Source organism: Mauremys reevesii, linkage group 14 (genome assembly GCF_016161935.1).
Source record: "Mauremys reevesii isolate NIE-2019 linkage group 14, ASM1616193v1, whole genome shotgun sequence".
NCBI lineage: Eukaryota > Metazoa > Chordata > Testudines > Geoemydidae > Mauremys > Mauremys reevesii.
This window is the reverse complement of record NC_052636.1, coordinates 15,435,520-15,453,086: the sequence shown is the minus strand read 5'-3', so window position 1 is coordinate 15,453,086 and position 17,567 is coordinate 15,435,520. Positions and strand designations below refer to the sequence as shown.

The following is a 17,567-nucleotide window of genomic DNA, read 5'->3' as shown; positions in this document are numbered from 1 at the left end:
GGGAGTCTGAGCGTGCGAGGGTCCGTGTGACGGGTGGCTCTGTGTGTGTGAATCTGCTTGCACTAGTGTGTGCACATGTGTCTGAATGGCTTGCATGAGTCTGTGTTTGCACGAGTTTGTCAACCTGCTTGCACGTGTTTGCGCGAGTGTGGATCTGCTTGCACGAGTGTGTTTGCACATGTTAATCTGCTTGCACGAGTGTGTGTGTTTGCACGTGTGTGTGAAGGGACTTTGTCTCTTTTACACGCTGACAACCTTGCTGACTCTGTCACCCCAATGCAGCTGTAGACAATCGAACGGCGGGGTGTAGTCATCTGAGTGTGCATCTGTGCCTGGGTCCTGTTCCCAGCTGACCCCGTGCCACTTCCAGCAGCTCGCCATGCCTCAGTTTCCCCTCCCCGGAGCCCCACCCAGGACTGCATGGTCCGGAGGCCAGGGTGACGGATGCGGCAGAAGCACCCGGAAGGAGGTGAGTCTGCGTGTGAAATGGGTCCACCCTGCTGCCGCCTCTGACGTCACCCCCCCCACCCCGTCCCCGGCGGGGCAGGAAATGGGTCCCGCCCCAGAGCGCCATCACAGAGGCAGAATCACCCGGGGGCCGTGGCGCCATGGAGCTTCCGATGGGGCTTTTTCTCCTCGTTCTCCACTTCGGGGGTGAGTCCGCTGCAGGGGGGGGCATGCAGCCCGGGGGGTGGGGAGCCCCAACCCGGGGTATCGGGGGTTGGGGAGGAGACGCCCCAGGGACGGAGAGCACCTGAATGGGAGAAATGGAGTCGTCCCCCCCCCCCAGCAGGGAAATGGTGAGCCATAGATGGATGGGTGTGTTATGGGGATGGATAGATGGATGGGGGGATGGACGGACGGATGGATGGGGAGACATAGGTCTGGATAGATGGATGGACGGACAGACGGACGGGGGTACATAGGGACAGATGGACGGATGGCTAGAGGGGACACAGGGATGGATGGATCGGGGGACATAGGGATGGACAGATGGATGGATGGATGGACGGACAGACAGACAGGTGGATGGGGGAACATAGGGCTGGATGGATGGACAGACAGACGGGGGTACATAGGGATGGATAGACAGATGGATGGGAGACACAGGGCTGGCTAGCTGGATGGACCGACGGACGGACGGACAGACGGACGGATGGATGGATGGATGGATGGACGGGGGTACATAGGGCTGGATGGATGGATGGACGGACAGATGGCTAGGGGGACACAGGAACGGATGAATGGATGGGTGGGTTCACGGGGGGTACATTGGGACAGACGGACAGACGGCTAGGGGGACACAGGAATGGATGAATGGATGGACGGACGGATGGGGGGTACATAGGGCTGGACGGATGGATGGATGGATGGATGGATGGATGGGGGTACATAGGGATGGATGGATGGATGGACAGACGGCTAGGGGGACACAGGGACGGATGGATGGACGGATGGATGGACGGACGGACGGACGGACGGGGGGTACATAGGGATGGATGGATGGATGGACGGATGGATGGATGGATGGATGGATGGGGTCCTGGCTCCCACTCCCCCACTCGGTGTGGCTGTGTGCACCGGTGTCGGGGTCTGTGTGGGTGTGAGCCCCCCCGCTTCACGCCCCCAGGGGCCCAGCCCACCCCCTCACCCCTCTCCGCTCCCCGCAGGGGCCCTGGCGGGGCCGCCCCAGCTGACCCAGCCGTCTCCGTCCCACGTGGTGGACGAGAAGATCCCGCGGCTCCACTGCCAGATGTCGGGGAGCGACATCACCACCCACGTCCTGTCCTGGTACCACCAGCCCCCCGGGCGGGGCCCCGTCTTCCTGCTGAGCCACCGGGCCGGGGACAGCAAGCCCGCGTACGGGGTCGGCATCTCGGAGCGCTTCATCGCCAGCCTGGAGCGCGACACCAACACCTTCAGCCTCACCATCGGCAACGTCAAACCCACCGACGCCGGCACCTACTTCTGTGCCGTCTGGTACGCCAACCAGTACCTCTTCGGAGAGGGCACCCGCCTCATCCTGGGAGGTGAGCCGCCGGGGATGGCGGGGGGGACCCGGAACCGGCCCGGAGCACGGCTAGAACCCAGCGGGGCGTTCTGGAGCCGGTTCTGGAGCGGGTTCTGGAGCGGGTTCTGGAGCGGCTCACGCCAGGCTGGTGCCAGAGCTGGCCCAGAGCCGGCTGGGGCTGCGACCGGAAGAACCAATCTAGAACCCACCCCAGATCAATCTAGAACATCCCAGAACCCTTCCAGATCAGAGCCGCGGAAATGTTCTGGGGCTGGCACACGATTAGCGGGGACCGGTTGAATGCTGATCTAGAACCCACCCCGGAGCAATCTAGAACACACCGTGACTCAACTTAGGATGTACCCAGAACCCTTCCAGATCAGAGCCGCAGAAATGTTCTGGAGCTGGCACATGATTAGTGGGGACCGTGCTGGGGGAAATACGTGAAACTGATCTAGAACCCACCCTGAATCACTCTAGAACGTTTCCGGAACCCCTCCAGATCAAAGCCATGAAAATGTTCTGGAGCTGGCCCATCAGTTAGGGGGGGTTAGTTGGGGCCATGCCTAGGAAAAGACCCGGGGCCGATCTAGACCCCCATCCCGAATTGATCTAGATAACACACTGAGCCGTTCTGGGTGGTTCCAGAGGGACCCGCTGGGGCAGATCTAGAACCCGCAGGGCGGCGATCTCGATTGTGAAGCGTTCTGGGTCAGAGCCCTAGAAACGCGTGGGAAGCCGTGCGCGGCCAATCGGCACCGCGTCTGGAACGTGCGGAGAACCAGATCCAGAACCTTTCTCCGACCCAGTCGAGGACCGGTCCAGAACCCACCCGGATCCCATCTAGAGCCGGCCCGGGAGACCCATCGACCCAGCCGACGGCTGATGCCGGGACCACCCCAGAATCCAGTCTAGAACCCCCCACAAAACCAGCCCCTAAAAGCCTAGAACAGAGACCGAACCGCTCCAGCGCCCACCTAGATGTGATCTAGATCCAGGACCCACCTAGAACCGAGCCCCCTCTCCCCCCGACCTGACCCTCTCCCCTCTCCGGTTCCAGGGGACCCCAGGAAGAAACGCCGGCCGCAGGTGGCCCTGCTGGGCCCGGCTCCGGCGCCCGGCCCGGCCTTCCTGTGCGTGGCCTGGGGGTTCTCCCCGGAGCCGGTCCGGCTGCGCTGGCAGGTGGACGGGCGGGAGCCGGGCCCCGGGGAGGCGTCGCCGCCGGCGGAGGGCCGGGATGGGGCCGGGGCCGCCAGCCTGCTCCGGCTCCCGCCCCGGGCCTGGCTGGAGGGGGCCCGCGTGACCTGCCGGGTGGAACACGAGACCCAGGCCCAGCAGAGCAGCGGCGAGGTGAAGGGGGCCGGGCGCCGAGGTGAGACCCCCCCCGAACCCCCAACCTCCCCACCCCCCCCCACGGTAACTCACCCCCCGATTTGTCTCTCCCCCCACACGCAGGCTGCTCGGTATCCGCCGGAGACCCCGTCCCGCTGCCCGACCCTCTCGGTAACGGGACCGCGGGGAGCACCACCCTCCAGAGCACCGGTACGGGACCCCCAACCCTCCCCCTGGGCCCCCTTTGGGGGTCACAGCCACCCCCCCTAACTGTCCCCTCTCCCCCGCAGGGGCCCCCAGCCTGGGCCGGATCCTGCTGACGGCCTGGTGCTGCTACCTGGGGTTGCTGGCCGCCAGCTGCCTCTACGGCCTGGGGGTCTCCCTCCTCGTGGGGCTGCGGGAACCCAGGCGTCCGGGGCCACCCCCACCCCCGCCGGGAGCCCGGCGGAGAGCTGGCAAGGAGCATCACTTCAAATGAGACTTCCCGGCCCCCCTTCGCTGCGCCCCGATGGTCCCCCCCAGTGCCCCCCGCCTGGGGACCGGGAACGCCCCCAAAGTGGCCCCCCACAGCCCCCGCCCGGGACCTCCAGCCCCCACCCCGGCTGTCCCCTCAGCCCCTGCTAATCGTGCCCCCCCGTATCTCTGACCCCCCCCGCACCGTGTTTCAATAAAGCCTTAAACAACTCCTGTGAGACTGACTCTGTGCACTGGGGAACCTCAGCCCCCCCCACTGCCCCACTGCTGCCCCACTGCCGCTGAGTCTGTGCAACCGGGGACTCCTGGGTTCTCTCCCCGGCGCCGGGAGGGGAGTGGAGGCTGGTGGGTTAGAGCAGGGGGGGCTGGGAGCCAGGACTCCTGGGTTCTCTCCCGGCTCTGGGAGGGGAGTGGGGGCTGGTGGTTAGAGCAGGGGCTGGGAGCCAGGACTCCTGGGTTCTCTCCCAGCTCTGGGAGGAGTGGGGCTGGTGGGTTAGAGCAGGGGGGGCTGGGAGCCAGGACTCCTGGGTTCTGCCCCCGGCTCTGGGAGGGGAGTGGGGGCTAGTAGGTCAGAGCAGGGGGGCTGGGAGCCAGGACTCCTGGGTTCTCTCCCCGGCGCCGGGAGGGGAGTGGAGGCTGGTGGGTTAGAGCAGGGGGGGCTGGGAGCCAGGACTCCTGGGTTCTCTCCCCAGCTCTGGGAGGGGAGTGGGGGCTGGTGGGTTAGAGCAGGGGGGGCTGGGAGCCAGGACTCCTGGGTTCTCTCCCGGCTCTGGGAGGGGAGTGGGGGCTGGTGGTTAGAGCAGGGGGGGCTGGGAGCCAGGACTCCTGGGTTCTCTCCCCAGCTCTGGGAGGGGAGTGGGGGCTGGTGGGTTAGAATGGGGGGCTGGGAGCCCCCAAACTCCAGCTTTCTTCTGCCCTCAGGTTCCCCCCCATTCCACTCTGTGGGGCAAAGTCCCTTCCACTGTTAATATTTAACCTGACCATCTCCCCGCCCCCCATCTGACCTCCTGCCACCCTGAGTTTGAGCCATGGGGCGGGGGGGGGAGCCACCCGCCCCCAGTGCAGTGTCTGCCAGGGAACAGGACATGGGGCATTTCCCCTCGGGGGCGGATGGCGGGGGGGCTCTCTGGGGTGGGGGGATGGGAGCCCCGCCCCAGATAACAGGCCCTTATCTGCGGTGAGCAGCTGAGCCGGGCAGGGGTCAGGGCTGTGGGGCTGGGCCGGGTGCCGTGGGGCCGGGGTGTGCGGGGATGGGCCCCCGGCTGCTGCCGCGTGTCCTGCTCCCCGCGGTGGCCTTCCTCATCCTCCTCTTCCTCTCCGGCCTCCGGCTCCGTGAGTGACCCCCCCAATCACTGCCCCAGCCCCCCCACGTGCCCCATACAGCCCCTCTGGCCCCATGGGACTCCCCACCACTTCCCTACAGCTCCCTCACGCTCCCCCACTGGGTGACGCGACCCCCGCCTAGCACCCACACCAGCCTCTGCCTCCGGGCGTGAGGGGGCCGGCCCCACAGACCTGCTCCCCCACTGCCACCCCCGACACCGGGCCCCCCAGCTCCTCCCTCCGCTACGTGCCGGGCTGTGTACGAACGGGGGGGGCGGATTGTGTCGGTCCGTGGGACAGCGGGGGGGGCGGCGGTGCTCTGGCCTGCACGGGCTGTTGCATGTACCAGGCGTGTTCTTAGCATGTCACCTGCATGTAGCCTGCCCCTGTGCCTAGACTGCTGGCCGGACGCTTGTCTGTTGTTAGTGTGTGCAAAGCCAGAGCCCTGCAGGGATGGTCCCCTATGCGTCATGCGTGTCGTTAGCGTGTGCAAACCGGGGAGACCATTGGGAATGGGGGGGGGACTGTCCATCTGTCCGTGTGTCTGAGCTCTGTCCTTCCCCCCCCCCCCCCCCGGAACAGCAGAGGTGCAGCTCTCGGCCTGCGTTCGGGGCGGGCGGCCCTGCGGCTGGCTCGGGGGCAGAGGGGCGACGGCCCCCCCTGAACGGGACGGGAAGGTGAGACCCCCCCTTGTGCTCCCCTCCAAACCCTGCCCCAAATCTCGCCCCCCTCCCAGCCCTGACTCCTGCCCCCATCCCTACCCCAAAACCTCCCCACCGCCCCGTTCCACCTGCCCCACTCCCTGATCCTGACCCCCCGCCCCACAGAGAACCTGTCTGCTGTGTCCCCTCTGCAGCCGCCCCATCGCTCCCCGACGAGCGGCTCCCGCCTGCCCCTTCCCAGGCATGGGACCCCCCCTCCGCCCCGGGCCCCCCGCTGCCCAGGCCAAGGCTTCCAGATCAGCCGCCTCCTGGCAGCTTTCAGGGCCTGCGTGACTCCGGGGGGAGAAATCCTGCTGTGGGAGTATCTGGCCGGCTGGAAAGAACTGATCAAGTGAGTCCACCCCGGTGTCACAGGCTGCCCCGCCCCAGAGGTGGCCGCATCTCAGCGCCGGGCGAGGGGTCCCTGGGTAACTGGCCACCCCGCCCCAGAGGTGGGCGCATCTCAGCGCCGGGCGAGGGGTCCCTGGGTAACCGGCCGCCCCGCCCCAGAGGTGGCCGCATCTCAGCGCCGGGCGAGGGGTCTCTGGGTAACCGGCCACCCTGCCCCAGAGGTGGCTGCATCTCAGCGCCAGGCGAGGGGTCCCTGGGTAATCGGCCACCCCGCCCCAGAGGTGGCTGCATCTCAGCGCCAGGCGAGGGGTCCCCGGGTAACCGGCCGCCCCACCCTAGAGGTGGCTGCATCTCAGCGCTAGGCGAGGGGTCCCCGGGTAACCAGCCGCCCCGCCCCAGAGGTGGCTGCATCTCGTCCTGGGTAACCAGCCGCCCCGCCCCAGAGGTGGCTGCATCTCAGCGCCGGGCGAGGGGTCCCCGGGTAACCGGCCGCCCCGCCCCAGAGGTGGGCGCATCTCAGCGCCGGGCGAGGGTCCCCGGGTAACCGGCCACCCCGCCCTAGAGGTGGCTGCATCTCAGCGCCGGGGGAGGGGTCCCTGGGTAACCGGCCGCCCCGCCCCAGAGGTGGCTGCATCTCAGCGCTGGGCGAGGGGTCCCTGGGTAACCGGCCGCCCCGCCCCAGAGGTGGCTGCATCTCAGCGCCGGGCGAGGGGTCCCTGGGTAACCGGCCGCCCCGCCCCAGAGGTGGCTGCATCCCAGCACCGGGCGAGGGCTCAGCTGTCCCCCCCTCTCTCTCTCCCCCCCAGGCTGATAGACGCTCTGGGGGCCGCGTTCGGCCTCCTGGCGCGGGAGACGCAGACGAAGATGGAGATCCTGGAGGGGCACCGCTCGGGGCCGCACGCCCCTCACTACCGCACCCTGCAGGCCATGGTGGCCTTCGAGCTGCGGCGGGGCCGGGTGGGGCTCCGGGTGCTGCCCCCGGACCAGCCCCCCTCGGGGAGCCGGACTCTGCTGCGCCTCCACCGGGCTCTCAAGTGGCTGGAGCTGTTCCTCGGGAAGCTGGGCCGCAGTGGGGCGGAGGACGACCCCTCCCAGCTGTGCGCCGAGGCCTACCAGGCGGCCCTGGCCCGGTACCACGGCTGGTGGGTGCGGCAGGCGGCCGGGCTGGCTTTCCTGGCCCTGCCCTCGCGCCGGGAGCTGTACGGGCTCGTCTGCGCCGAGGGGGAGCGGGAGGCCCAGGCCGTGCTGCTGGAGGCCGTCGGCACCATCGCCGGGGTGTATAACGTCACCCAGCAGCTGTACGCCGCCCGCGGCCTGCTGGAGCTGCCCTGAGCGGCCGCCGGGGGGCGCCGGAGAGGACAAGTCGGAGGGCACTGGGGGCACCGGGTCTGCTCAGCGTTAGGACGGGAACTGGCTGGCTCAGGGGGGTGGGAATGGGGCAGGGGCCTGTCCCCTCCGGGGGGCGCCGGCCCCCACCCAGCCCCAGGGCAGGGACTGGCTGGCTCAGGGGGGCGGGGAGTGGGGCAGGGGCCTGTCCCCTCTGGGGGGCGCTGGCTCCCCCCCGGCCCCAGGGCAGGGACTGGCTGGCTCAGGGGGGCAGGGAATGGGGCAGGGGGCCTGTCCCCTCTGGGGGCGCCGGCTCCCACCCGGCCCCAGGGCGGGGACTGGCTGGCTCCGGGGGGCGGGGATGGGGCAGGGGCCGGTCCCCTCTAGGGCAGGGCGCTGGGCGCGGTTGTGAACCAGCGGCCCCAGAAACGGTGCCAAGTAAAGAGACGCCCTGAGCTCGACGTGGTTGCCGGAGTCTTTTGTCGCGAGACGCGTTTCGCCGCCCGGCCAGGCTGGTCTCTGGGCCTCCTCGGGGGGAGGATCCCGTAGGGGTCGCTCCCCACCCCCAATGGAAATGTGGGGCAGCCCCCCCCAGGCCAGCGCCTGGCCCCTGCCGGGGGTGCACGGGGTGGGTCTCAGTGCAGCCGTGTGACCCCCGTGGGCAGCTCCCCTCTGGGGGGCGCGGTGTGGGCAGGGCCGTGGGGCAGGGGTGGGGGGGACACAGGGCAGAGGTGGGGTTGGGGAGGGCCGTGGGGCAGGGCTGGGGACACAGGGCAGAGGTGGGGCAGGGCCATGGGGCAGGGGTGGGGACACAGGGTGGGGTTGGGGAGGCCCGTGGGGCAGGGCTGGGGACACAGGGTGGGGTTGGGCAGGGCTGGGGACACAGGGCAGAGGTGGGGCGGGGCCATGGGGCAGGGCTGGGGACACAGGGTGGGGTTGGGGAGGGGCTGGGGGGACACAGGGCGGAGTCGGGCGGTGACATCACACGTGATGTGATGATGTCACACCGGGCTCTGCTGACATCATGGCCCCAGGCGGTGACATCACGGCCACGCCAGGCACAAGGGGTGACGTCACCCTGCTATCTGGTGACACCCCTGTGACATCACACGTGACATGTGATGTCATCATGACACATGGAGACTTTTTGGTGACGTGGCGATGACGTCAGAGTGAGTGACAACGGTCCGCGGGGCTCGCGCCGTGGCCACTCTGCCGTAAAGCGGACCCGGCGGGCGTCGCAAAGGGGAATTGGACCCGCTGCCGTAAAACAAGGCCGGAGCACGTCGCAAGCCGCGCCGCCGTAAAGCGATACCGCCGCGTGTGTCGTAAAGCCAACCCGGCCGGGGGTCCATGGGGACGGGCGGAATCCGCCACACCGCCGTAAAGCGCGACACGGGCGGCTGCCGTAAAACCACCCCCCGCGAGGGCTGAGCGTGGCCGTAAAGCGTCGCCGCCCGCGGGCAGGCCCCGCCTCCTGACCTTGCCGTAAAGCGCGGAGCGGGCCCCCCCGGAAGGAGATGTCGTAAAACCGCCTCGCCATCCCCCTCGCCCGGCGGCCGGGTTTTACGACAGTGTCGCGCGGTGCCGGGGGACGATGGCGGCGGCGGCGCTGGCGGTGTCCGGGCTCCGGGTCGGGCCGGCGGGGGGGGCCCCGGACTGGGCGGGGCGGCCCCTGAGCACCGGGGTGAGCGGGGTCCCGGGGCGGGGCCGGGGCAGGGAGGGGGAGGAGGGTCCCGGGTGGGGAGGGGCAGGAAGGGGGAGGGGCAGGAGGTTGGGGTCCCAGGCACGGGGGCAGGGGAGGGGCAGGAGGTTGGGGTCCCAGGCGCGGGGGCAGGGAAGGGGAGGGGCAGGAGATTGGGGGTCCCAGAGGGGAGGGGCAAGAGGTTGGGGTCCCAGGCGCGGGGGCAGGGAAGGGGAGGGGCAGGAGGTTGGGGACCTGGGGCAGGGGAGGAGGGTCCGGGGAGGGGCAGGGAGAGGGGAGGGCAGGAGGTTGGGGGTCCCAGGCGCGGGGCAGGGAGGGGGGGAGGGGCCGGAGGTTGGGGGTCCCCGAGGGGGAGGGGCAGGGCGAGGGGGAGGGGCAGGAGTGTGGGGGTCCCAGGCGCGGGGGGGGCAGGGGGGGGAGGAGGGTCCCAGAGGGGAGGGGCAGGGAGAGGGGAGGGGCAGGAGGTTGGGGTCCCAGGCGCGGGGGCTCTGCGCTCACCCCCTCTCCCCCAGACAACCATCATCGCGGTGGAGTTCGACGGGGGGGTCGTGATCGGCGCCGACTCGCGGACAACCACGGGGTGAGCGGGGGGGGCGGGGGCCGGGGTTCGGGTCTCCCGGGGGGGGCGCGTCCTGGTCCCCGCCCCCCCCCCCAACAAATGGTTTGGGTCGGTCTCACCCCCGGTGTGGCTGTCACAAAGGGGCACACCCGGGGCGGGGCAGGGAGGAAACATGCTGCTGTGTTATGGTAGGGTCTCCCCGGCGCCCCGGGTTGTTATTGTAGGGGGGGCGGGTGAGGGGCAGGTGAGCTCCCCTCCATGGCTGTATCTCCCTGTCCAGGGGTGGGGGGGCTTTGTTATGGTAGGGTCTCTGGGGCGGGGGGTGCAGTGTTTTGGTAGGGTCTCCGGGGGTGGAGGGAGGCTTGGGGGACCTAGACAAATCAGACGATTGGGCCAAAAGAAACCTGATGAGCTTCAACAAGAGTCCTGCCCTTGGGACGGGAGAATCCCGGGCACTGACACAGACCAGGGACCGAGTGGCCGGGCAGCAGCTCTGCAGAAAAGGACCTAGGGGTTACGGTGGACGAGAAGCTGGATAGGAGTCAGCAGTGGCCCTTGTTGCCAAGAAGGCTAACGGCATTGTGGGCTGTATAAGTAGGGGCATTGCCAGCAGATCGAGGGACGTGATCATTCCCCTCTACTCAGCACTGGTGAGGCCTCATCTGGAGACTGGGTCCAGTTTTGGGCCCCCCACTACAAGAAGGATGTGGACAAATTGGAGAGAGTCCAGCGGAGGGCAACAAAAATGCTGAGGGGGCTGGAGCACATGACTTATGAGGAGAGGCTGAGGGAACTGGGATTGTTTAGTCTGCAGAAGAGAAGAATGAGGGGGGATTTGATAGCTGCTTTCAACTACCTGAAAGGGGGATCCAGAGAGGATGGAGCTCGGCTGGTCTCAGTGGTGGCAGATGACAGAACAAGGAGCAATGGGCTCAGGTTGCAGTGGGGCAGGTCTAGGGTGGATATTAGGAAACACTGTGTCCCTAGGCGGGTGGTGAAGCACTGGGATGGGTTCCCTGGGGAGGGGGTGGGATCTCCACCCTTAGAGGTGTTTCAGGCCCGGCTTGGCACAGCCCTGGCTGGGAGGGTTTAGCTGGGGGGGGTCCTGCTCCGAGCAGGGGGTGGGACTGGATCCCTCCCGAGGGCCCGTCCCGCCCTGGAGTCTCTGGGTCTGTGATGCTGACGCTCCGGCTCCGGCTCCCGCAGCTCCTACGTGGCTAATCGAGTGACGGACAAACTGACGCCCATCCACGAGCGCATCTTCTGCTGCCGCTCCGGCTCCGCCGCCGACACCCAGGCCATCGCCGACGCCGTGGCCTATCAGCTGGGCTTCCACAGGTACCGGCCCCGCCCCCTGGGCCCCTGGCTCCGCCCCCTGGGCACTAGCCCCGCCCCTGGCTCTGCCCCCTGGGCACTAACTGCACCCCTGGGCCCCTAGCCCCACCCCCAGGCCATCGCCCACGCCGTGGCCTATCAGCTGGGCTTCCACAGGTGCCGGCCCCGCCCCCTGGCTCCTGGCCCCACCCTCTGGCCCCTAGCCCCACCCCTGGCCCCGCCCCCGGGCACTAACTGCACCCCTGGGCCCCTAGCCCCACCCCCAGGCCATCGCCAACGCTGTGGCCTATCAGCTGGGCTTCCACAGGTGCCGGCCCCGCCCCCTGGGCTCCTAGCTCCGCCCCCTGGCTCCTAACCCTGCCCCCAGGCCATCGCCAACGCCGTGGCCTATCAGCTGGGCTTCCACAGGTACTGGCCCCGCCCCCTGGCTCATGGCCCCGCCCCCTAGCTCATGGCCCCGCCCCCAAGCCATCGCCAATGCTGTGGCCTATCAGCTGGGCTTCCACAGGTACCGGCCCCGCCCCCCTGGCTCATGGCCCCGCCCCCTAGCTCATGGCCCAGCCCCCAAGCCATCGCCAATGCTGTGGCCTATCAGCTGGGCTTCCACAGGTGCCGGCCCCGCCCCCTGGCCCCTGGCCCCACCCCCTGGCCCCTAGCCCCACCCCGGCCCCGCCCGGGCACTAACTGCACCCCTGGATCCTAGCCCCACCCCCAGGCCATCACCAACGCCGTGGCCTATCAGCTGGGCTTCCACAGGTGCCGGCCCTGGCTCCTGGCCCCGCCCCTGGGTTCCTAGCTCCGCCCCCTGGCTCCTAACCCTGCCCCCAGTCCTTTGCTGATGCTGTGGCCTATCAGCTGGGCTTCCACAGGTGCCGGCCCCGGCTCCATTCCCCCCACCCGGGGCCGGGGGGAGTGGGACGGGCCCCTGACCCTGCTCCCTGCCCCGCAGCATCGAGCTGGACGAGCCGCCCCTGGTGCACACGGCCGCCAGCCTCTTCAAGGAGATGTGTTACCGCTACCGTGAGGACCTCATGGCCGGCATCATCGTCGCCGGCTGGGACAGGCGCAAGGGGGGGCAGGTGAGCGGCCCCTGGGGGCGCTGCGGAGTCGGGGCTGGCCCCGGTGCCCCCAAAAGCTTCCCTTCCACCTGCTTCCATCCAGCCCCATAGCGTCTCCCTGAGATACGGGGCCTTCAGTCCCTGGCCCCGGGCAGCGTCTGACACAGCCGCCCCGCCCCAGGGGTGTCCCCGGGTCCCCGGCTGCCCTGCCCCAGAGGTGGGCGCATCTCCACACCAGCTGTGGGGTCCCCGGGTCCCCGGCCGCCCCGCCCCAGGGATGTCCCTGGGTAACCGGCCGCCCCGCCCCAGAGGTGGGCGCATCTCAGCGCCGGGCGAGGGGTCCCTGGGTAACCGGCCGCCCCGCCCCAGAGGTGGCTGCATCTCAGCGCCGGGCGAGGGGTCCCCGGGTCCCCGGCCGCCCCGCCCCAGAGGTGGCTGCATCTCAGCGCCAGGCGAGGGGTCCCTGGGTAACCGGCCGCCCCGCCCCAGAGGTGGGCGCATCTCAGCGCCGGGCGAGGGGTCCCTGGGTAACCGGCCGCCCCGCCCCAGAGGTGGGCGCATCTCAGCGCCGGGCGAGGGGTCCCTGGGTCACCGGCCGCCCCGCCCCAGAGGTGGGCGCATCTCAGTGCCGGGCGAAGGGTCCCTGGGTCACCGGCCGCCCCGCCCCAGAGGTGGGCGCATCTCAGCGCCGGCCGCGCTCTCTGGCTCTCTCCGCCCCAGGTGTTCGCGGTGCCCATGGGCGGGATGATGGTTCGCCAGCCCTTCTCGGTGGGCGGCTCGGGCAGCTCCTACATCTACGGCTTCGTCGACGCCTCCTACAAGCCGGGCATGAGCCGGGAGGAGTGTCTGAGCTTCACGGCCAATGGTAACGACCTGCCCCCCCGGCTCCCCCTCCCCTGCTGGGCGGCCTGCCCCGGCGAGGGGCTGGGACCCAGGAGTCCGGGCCGCGCCCCTCCCCCTGACGCGCTCTGCTCTCCTCTCCCCTTGCAGCGCTGGCGCTGGCCATGCAGCGGGACGGCTCCAGCGGCGGGGTGATCCGGCTGGCCGCCATCACGGAGCAGGGCGTGGAGCGCCAGGTCATCCTGGGCAACCGGCTGCCGGGCTTCTCCGCCCCCTGAGGGGGGGCCCCCCGACCCCCCCGCAACGCACGGATTAAACTATCGGAACCCACGCCCGGCCTCTCTCCTTCCAGCAGGACGCCTGGGTTCTCTCCCCAGCTCTGGGAGGGGAGTGGGGGCTGGTGGGTGAGAGCAGGGGGGGCTGGGAGCCAGGACTCCTGGGTTCTCTCCCGGGCTCTGGGAGGGGAGTGGGGGCTGGTGGGTTAGAGCAGGGGGGGCTGGGAGCCAGGACTCCTGGGTTCTCTCCCAGCTCTGGGAGGGGAGTGGGGGCTGGTGGGTCAGAGTGGGGCGCTGGGAGCCAGGACTCCCAGGTTCTCTCCCTGGCTCTGGGAGGGGAGTGGTGGCTGGTGGTTAAAGCAGGGGGGGCTGGGAGCCAGGACTCCTGGGTTCTCTCCCTGGCTCTGGGAGGAGTGGGGCTGGTGGGTTAGAGCAGGGGGGGCTGGGAGCCAGGACTCCTGGGTTCTCTCCCAGGCTGTGGGAGGGGAGTGGGGGCTGGGGGGTTCGAGCAGGGGGGGCGGGGAGCCCGGACTCCTGGGTTCTCTCCCTGGCTCTGGAAGGGGAGTGGGGGCTGGTGGTTAGAGCAGGGGGGGCTGGGAGCCAGGACTCCTGGGTTCTCTCCCTGGCTCTGGAAGGGGTGCGGGGGCTGGTGGGTTAGAGCAGGGGGGGCTGGGAGCCAGGACTCCTGGGTTCTCTCCCAGCTCTGGGAGGAGTGGGGCTGGTGGGTCAGAGCAGGGGAGGTCGGAGCCAGGACTCCTGGGTTCTCTCCCCGGCTCTGGGAGGGGAGTGGGGGCTGGTGGGTCAGAGCAGGGGGGGCTGGGAGCCAGGACTCCTGGGTTCTCTCCCAGCTCGGGGAGGGTGGTGGGGGCTGGGAACCAGGACTCCTGGGTTCCTGTGGGGCAGGCTGTTCCCCGTTTCCAGCCCCTGTGCTGGGGGGCGGGGGGGGGCTGCCCTGCTGGTTCCCCGGCAGCGCTGGCTGAGCAAACGGGCTGGGCCGTGGCGGGCGGGGGGGGAATTTGGCCGCTGGCCCGGCCCTGGCCCTGGCGGGTGTAACGCAGGGAGCTGCTGCCTGGCGCCAGCGTCGCCCTTATCACCCCCCCCCCCCAGCTCCGTGTGCGGCCGGGCCGGGCGCCAGGACGGGGGCTGTTCCCAGCCGGCGGCGCCGGATCTCGGCCCCAGCTCGGTCGGGGGTGGGGGGGGACGATGGCCCCGGCTCCCCCGGTCAGACACCAAACCCCACTGAATCTCAATCCTCCTTTATGGAAACGCTGGTGAAATCCTCCCCACACACACTCACTGCCCCACAACCCCCCCCCCCCGAGTCCAGCCCCATATCGCCCCCCAGGCGAGCGCCCTCTGCAGGGTCCTCGGCAGGGGTGGAGGAATCCCACGTGCCGGCTTCGGGGGTGTCCGGAGCAGTTGGTGCTGGGGGTCCCAGCCCCCATCAGTCAGTGGAGGCGATGCCGTGGGGGGCTGGCAGGTGCCGTGGGGCAGTCCCCCGTCAGCTGGTGGAGATGATCCCGGGGGGGGCTGGCGGGCACCGTGGGGTGGCCCCCTCAGCAGGTGGAGGCGATGCCGCAAAGGGCAGGCGGGCGCCATGGGGCAGATGCCCCCTCAGCAGGTGGAGGCGATGCCGCGAAGGGCAGGCGGGCGCCGTGGGGCAGACGCCCCCTCAGCAGGTGGAGGCGATGCCGGGGGGGGCTGATGGGCGCCGTGGGGCGGCCCCCCCATCAGCCGGTGGAGTCCATGGCCGCGGTGGCGGAGTCCAGCTGGTGGCGGAAGGAGACTCGCGCCTTCCCGCTGAAGAAGGCCCCGTCCGGCTCGCTGCTGGTGGAGGGCGTGGAGCGGGCGCGGGGGGCCGGGCCCCCCTCCGTGGGGCGGGCGGGGGCACCTGGGGGGCAGAGAAGGGGGAGGGCGGGAGCTGAGAACAGGATCACGGGGGGAATCGGGAGGATGTGGGGGAATGGGGCGGATCTGGGGGCAGGGCAGATCTGGTGGGGCGCCATGGAGAGGAATGGGGTAGATCTGGGGGCAGGAAGGCCGTGGGGGGGGTGCTCTCACCTGGGGGGCCAGGGGCCCCTTTCCTGCGGCGTTTCCGGCGCCCGGCCCAGGAGAAGCAGCGCAGGAGCCGGGCCCCCATCCGGCCGGGGGTCTGTGGGGCAGAGCAGGGGGTCAGGCAGGGCCCTGATGGGGGGCGCAGGGACTCTACCCCCATGTCACTGGGGTGGGAGCCGACCCCCCCCCCCCGGCTGCCATGGCCCAATACCAGCCAGGCTGGGAGCCCAGAGCGTCCCCCAATCCGTGGGGCTCGGACCCCCATGGCCCCTCCCGTCTTGTGCCTGGCAGAGCCGCTGCACCCCCAGATCTCCCCCCTCCCGGGCTCTCTGCCCAGCCCCCGCTGCACCCCAGATCTCCCCTCCCAGGCTCTCTTCCCAGCCCCCGCTGCACCCCCAGATCCCTCCCGGGCTCTCTGCCCAGCCCCCGCTGCACCCCAGATCTCTCCCGGGCTCTTTGCCCAGCCCCTGCACCCCCAGATCTCCCCCTCCCGGCTCTCTGCCCAGCCCCCGCTGCACCCCAGATCTCCACCCTCCCAGGCTCTCTGCCCAGCCCCTGCTGCACCCCAGATCTCCACCCTCCCAGGCTCTCTGCCCAGCCCCCGCACCCCCAGATCTCCCCTCCCGGGCTCTTTGCCCAGCCCCGCTGCACCCCCAGATCTCCCTCCCGGGCTCTCTGCCCAGACCCCTGCACCCCCAGATCTCCCCTCCCGGGCTCTCTGCCCAGCCCCACTGCACCCCCAGATCTCCCCGCTGCACCCCAGATCTCCCCCTCCCGGGCTCTCTGCCCAGCCCCGCTGCACCCCCAGATCTCCCTCCCGGGCTCTTTGCCCAGCCCCTGCACCCCAGATCTCCCCCTCCCGGGCTCTCTGCCCAGCCCCCGCTGCACCCCAGATCTCCCCCTCCCGGGCTCTCTGCCCAGCCCCCGCTGCACCCCCAGATCTCCCCCTCCCGGGCTCTCTGCCCAGCCCCCGCTGCACCCCAGATCTCCACCTCCCAGGCTCTCTGCCCAGCCCCCGCTGCACCCCCAGATCTCCCCTCCCAGGCTCTCTGCCCAGCCCCCGCTGCACCCCCAGATCTCCCCTCCCGGGCTCTTTGCCCAGCCCCCTGCACCCCAGATCTCCCTCCCGGGCTCTCTGCCCAGACCCCTGCACCCCCAGATCTCCCCTCCCGGGCTCTCTGCCCAGCCCCCGATGCACCCCCAGATCTCCCCGCTGCACCCCCAGATCTCCCCCTCCCGGGCTCTCTGCCCAGCCCCGCTGCACCCCAGATCTCCCCTCCCGGGCTCTTTGCCCAGCCCCCTGCACCCCCAGATCTCCCCCTCCCGGGCTCTCTGCCCAGCCCCCTGCTGCACCCCAGATCTCCCCCTCCCGGGCTCTCTGCCCAGCCCCCGCTGCACCCCAGATCTCCCCTCCGGGCTCTTTGCCCAGCCCCTGCACCCAGATCTCCCTCCCGGGCTCTCTGCCCAGCACCCTGCACCCCCCACACCCCTCTTCCCTGGGGGTCCCCCTACACCTCGCGCTGGGCCCCCCAGCCCTCCCCTCCCCCCCTTACCTGGCGGTCTCTGGCTGGCAGGGCCCCCGCCGGCCCCCCCCGCGCTCGGCGCTGGGGCGGCCCCCGCGCGAGGTGGCCGGCGGCCCGGCGCCCCCTCGCTGCAGCTGGCTCTGGGGCGTGTCTGCCGGGGGGCCTGGGACTGGCTGGGGCCCGCCCCCCCCCTTGGCAAATACCGGCCGCCGCCCAGCTCCGCCCCCCCCTCGGGGCCAGCCCTCGGCGGGGGAGGGGAGAGGCTGGGCTGGCAGGGGCTGCGGGTCGGGAGTGAGGGGCACCCCTGAGCTGGGGGGGGCAGGGGCTGCGGGTCGGGAGTGAGGGGCACCGGCAGGGCTGGGGGCTGACCTGGGGGCTGTGGGTCGGGAGTGAGGGGCACCGGCAGGGCTTGGGGGCAGGGGGCTGCAGGTCGGGACTGAGGGGCACCAGCAGGGCTGGGGGGCTGAGCTGGGGGGGCTGCGGGTCGGGAGTGAGGGGCACCGGCAGGGCTTGGGGGCAGGGGCTGCAGGTCGGGAGTGAGGGGCACCGGCAGGGCTGGGGGCAGGGGCTGCAGGTCGGGAGTGAGGGGCACCAGCAGCGCTGGGGGCTGAGCTGGGGGCTGCGGGTCGGGAGTGAGGGGCACCAGCAGGGCTGGGGGCTGAGCTGGGGGCTGCAGGTCGGGAGTGAGGGGCACTGGCA

The 17,567-nt window shown here is 70.4% G+C and overlaps 3 protein-coding genes across 3 annotated transcripts; all 3 read left to right on the top strand.

Moving 5' to 3' along the window:
• The first annotated feature begins 537 nt into the window (after positions 1 to 537).
• LOC120381528 (immunoglobulin lambda-1 light chain-like) lies at positions 538 to 4,022 on the top strand. Its single transcript, XM_039499707.1, has 5 exons — positions 538 to 654; positions 1,671 to 2,030; positions 3,072 to 3,383; positions 3,634 to 3,731; positions 4,017 to 4,022. The coding sequence occupies exons 1-5, from the start codon at positions 609 to 611 to the stop codon at positions 4,020 to 4,022; spliced, it is 822 nt and encodes a 273-aa protein (XP_039355641.1). The 5' UTR covers positions 538 to 608.
• Positions 4,023 to 5,042: 1,020 nt separating this feature from the next.
• Positions 5,043 to 7,605, top strand: GLTPD2 (glycolipid transfer protein domain containing 2). Its single transcript, XM_039500102.1, has 4 exons — positions 5,043 to 5,149; positions 5,726 to 5,817; positions 5,997 to 6,193; positions 6,999 to 7,605. Exons 1-4 carry the CDS (start codon positions 5,068 to 5,070, stop codon positions 7,522 to 7,524), a joined length of 897 nt encoding a protein of 298 aa, XP_039356036.1. The 5' UTR covers positions 5,043 to 5,067; the 3' UTR covers positions 7,525 to 7,605.
• Positions 7,606 to 8,693: 1,088 nt separating this feature from the next.
• Positions 8,694 to 13,346, top strand: PSMB6 (proteasome 20S subunit beta 6). Its single transcript, XM_039499866.1, has 6 exons — positions 8,694 to 9,205; positions 9,736 to 9,803; positions 10,989 to 11,120; positions 12,067 to 12,196; positions 12,896 to 13,040; positions 13,166 to 13,346. The coding sequence occupies exons 1-6, from the start codon at positions 9,116 to 9,118 to the stop codon at positions 13,291 to 13,293; spliced, it is 693 nt and encodes a 230-aa protein (XP_039355800.1). The 5' UTR covers positions 8,694 to 9,115; the 3' UTR covers positions 13,294 to 13,346.
• The last annotated feature ends 4,221 nt before the right edge of the window (positions 13,347 to 17,567 follow it).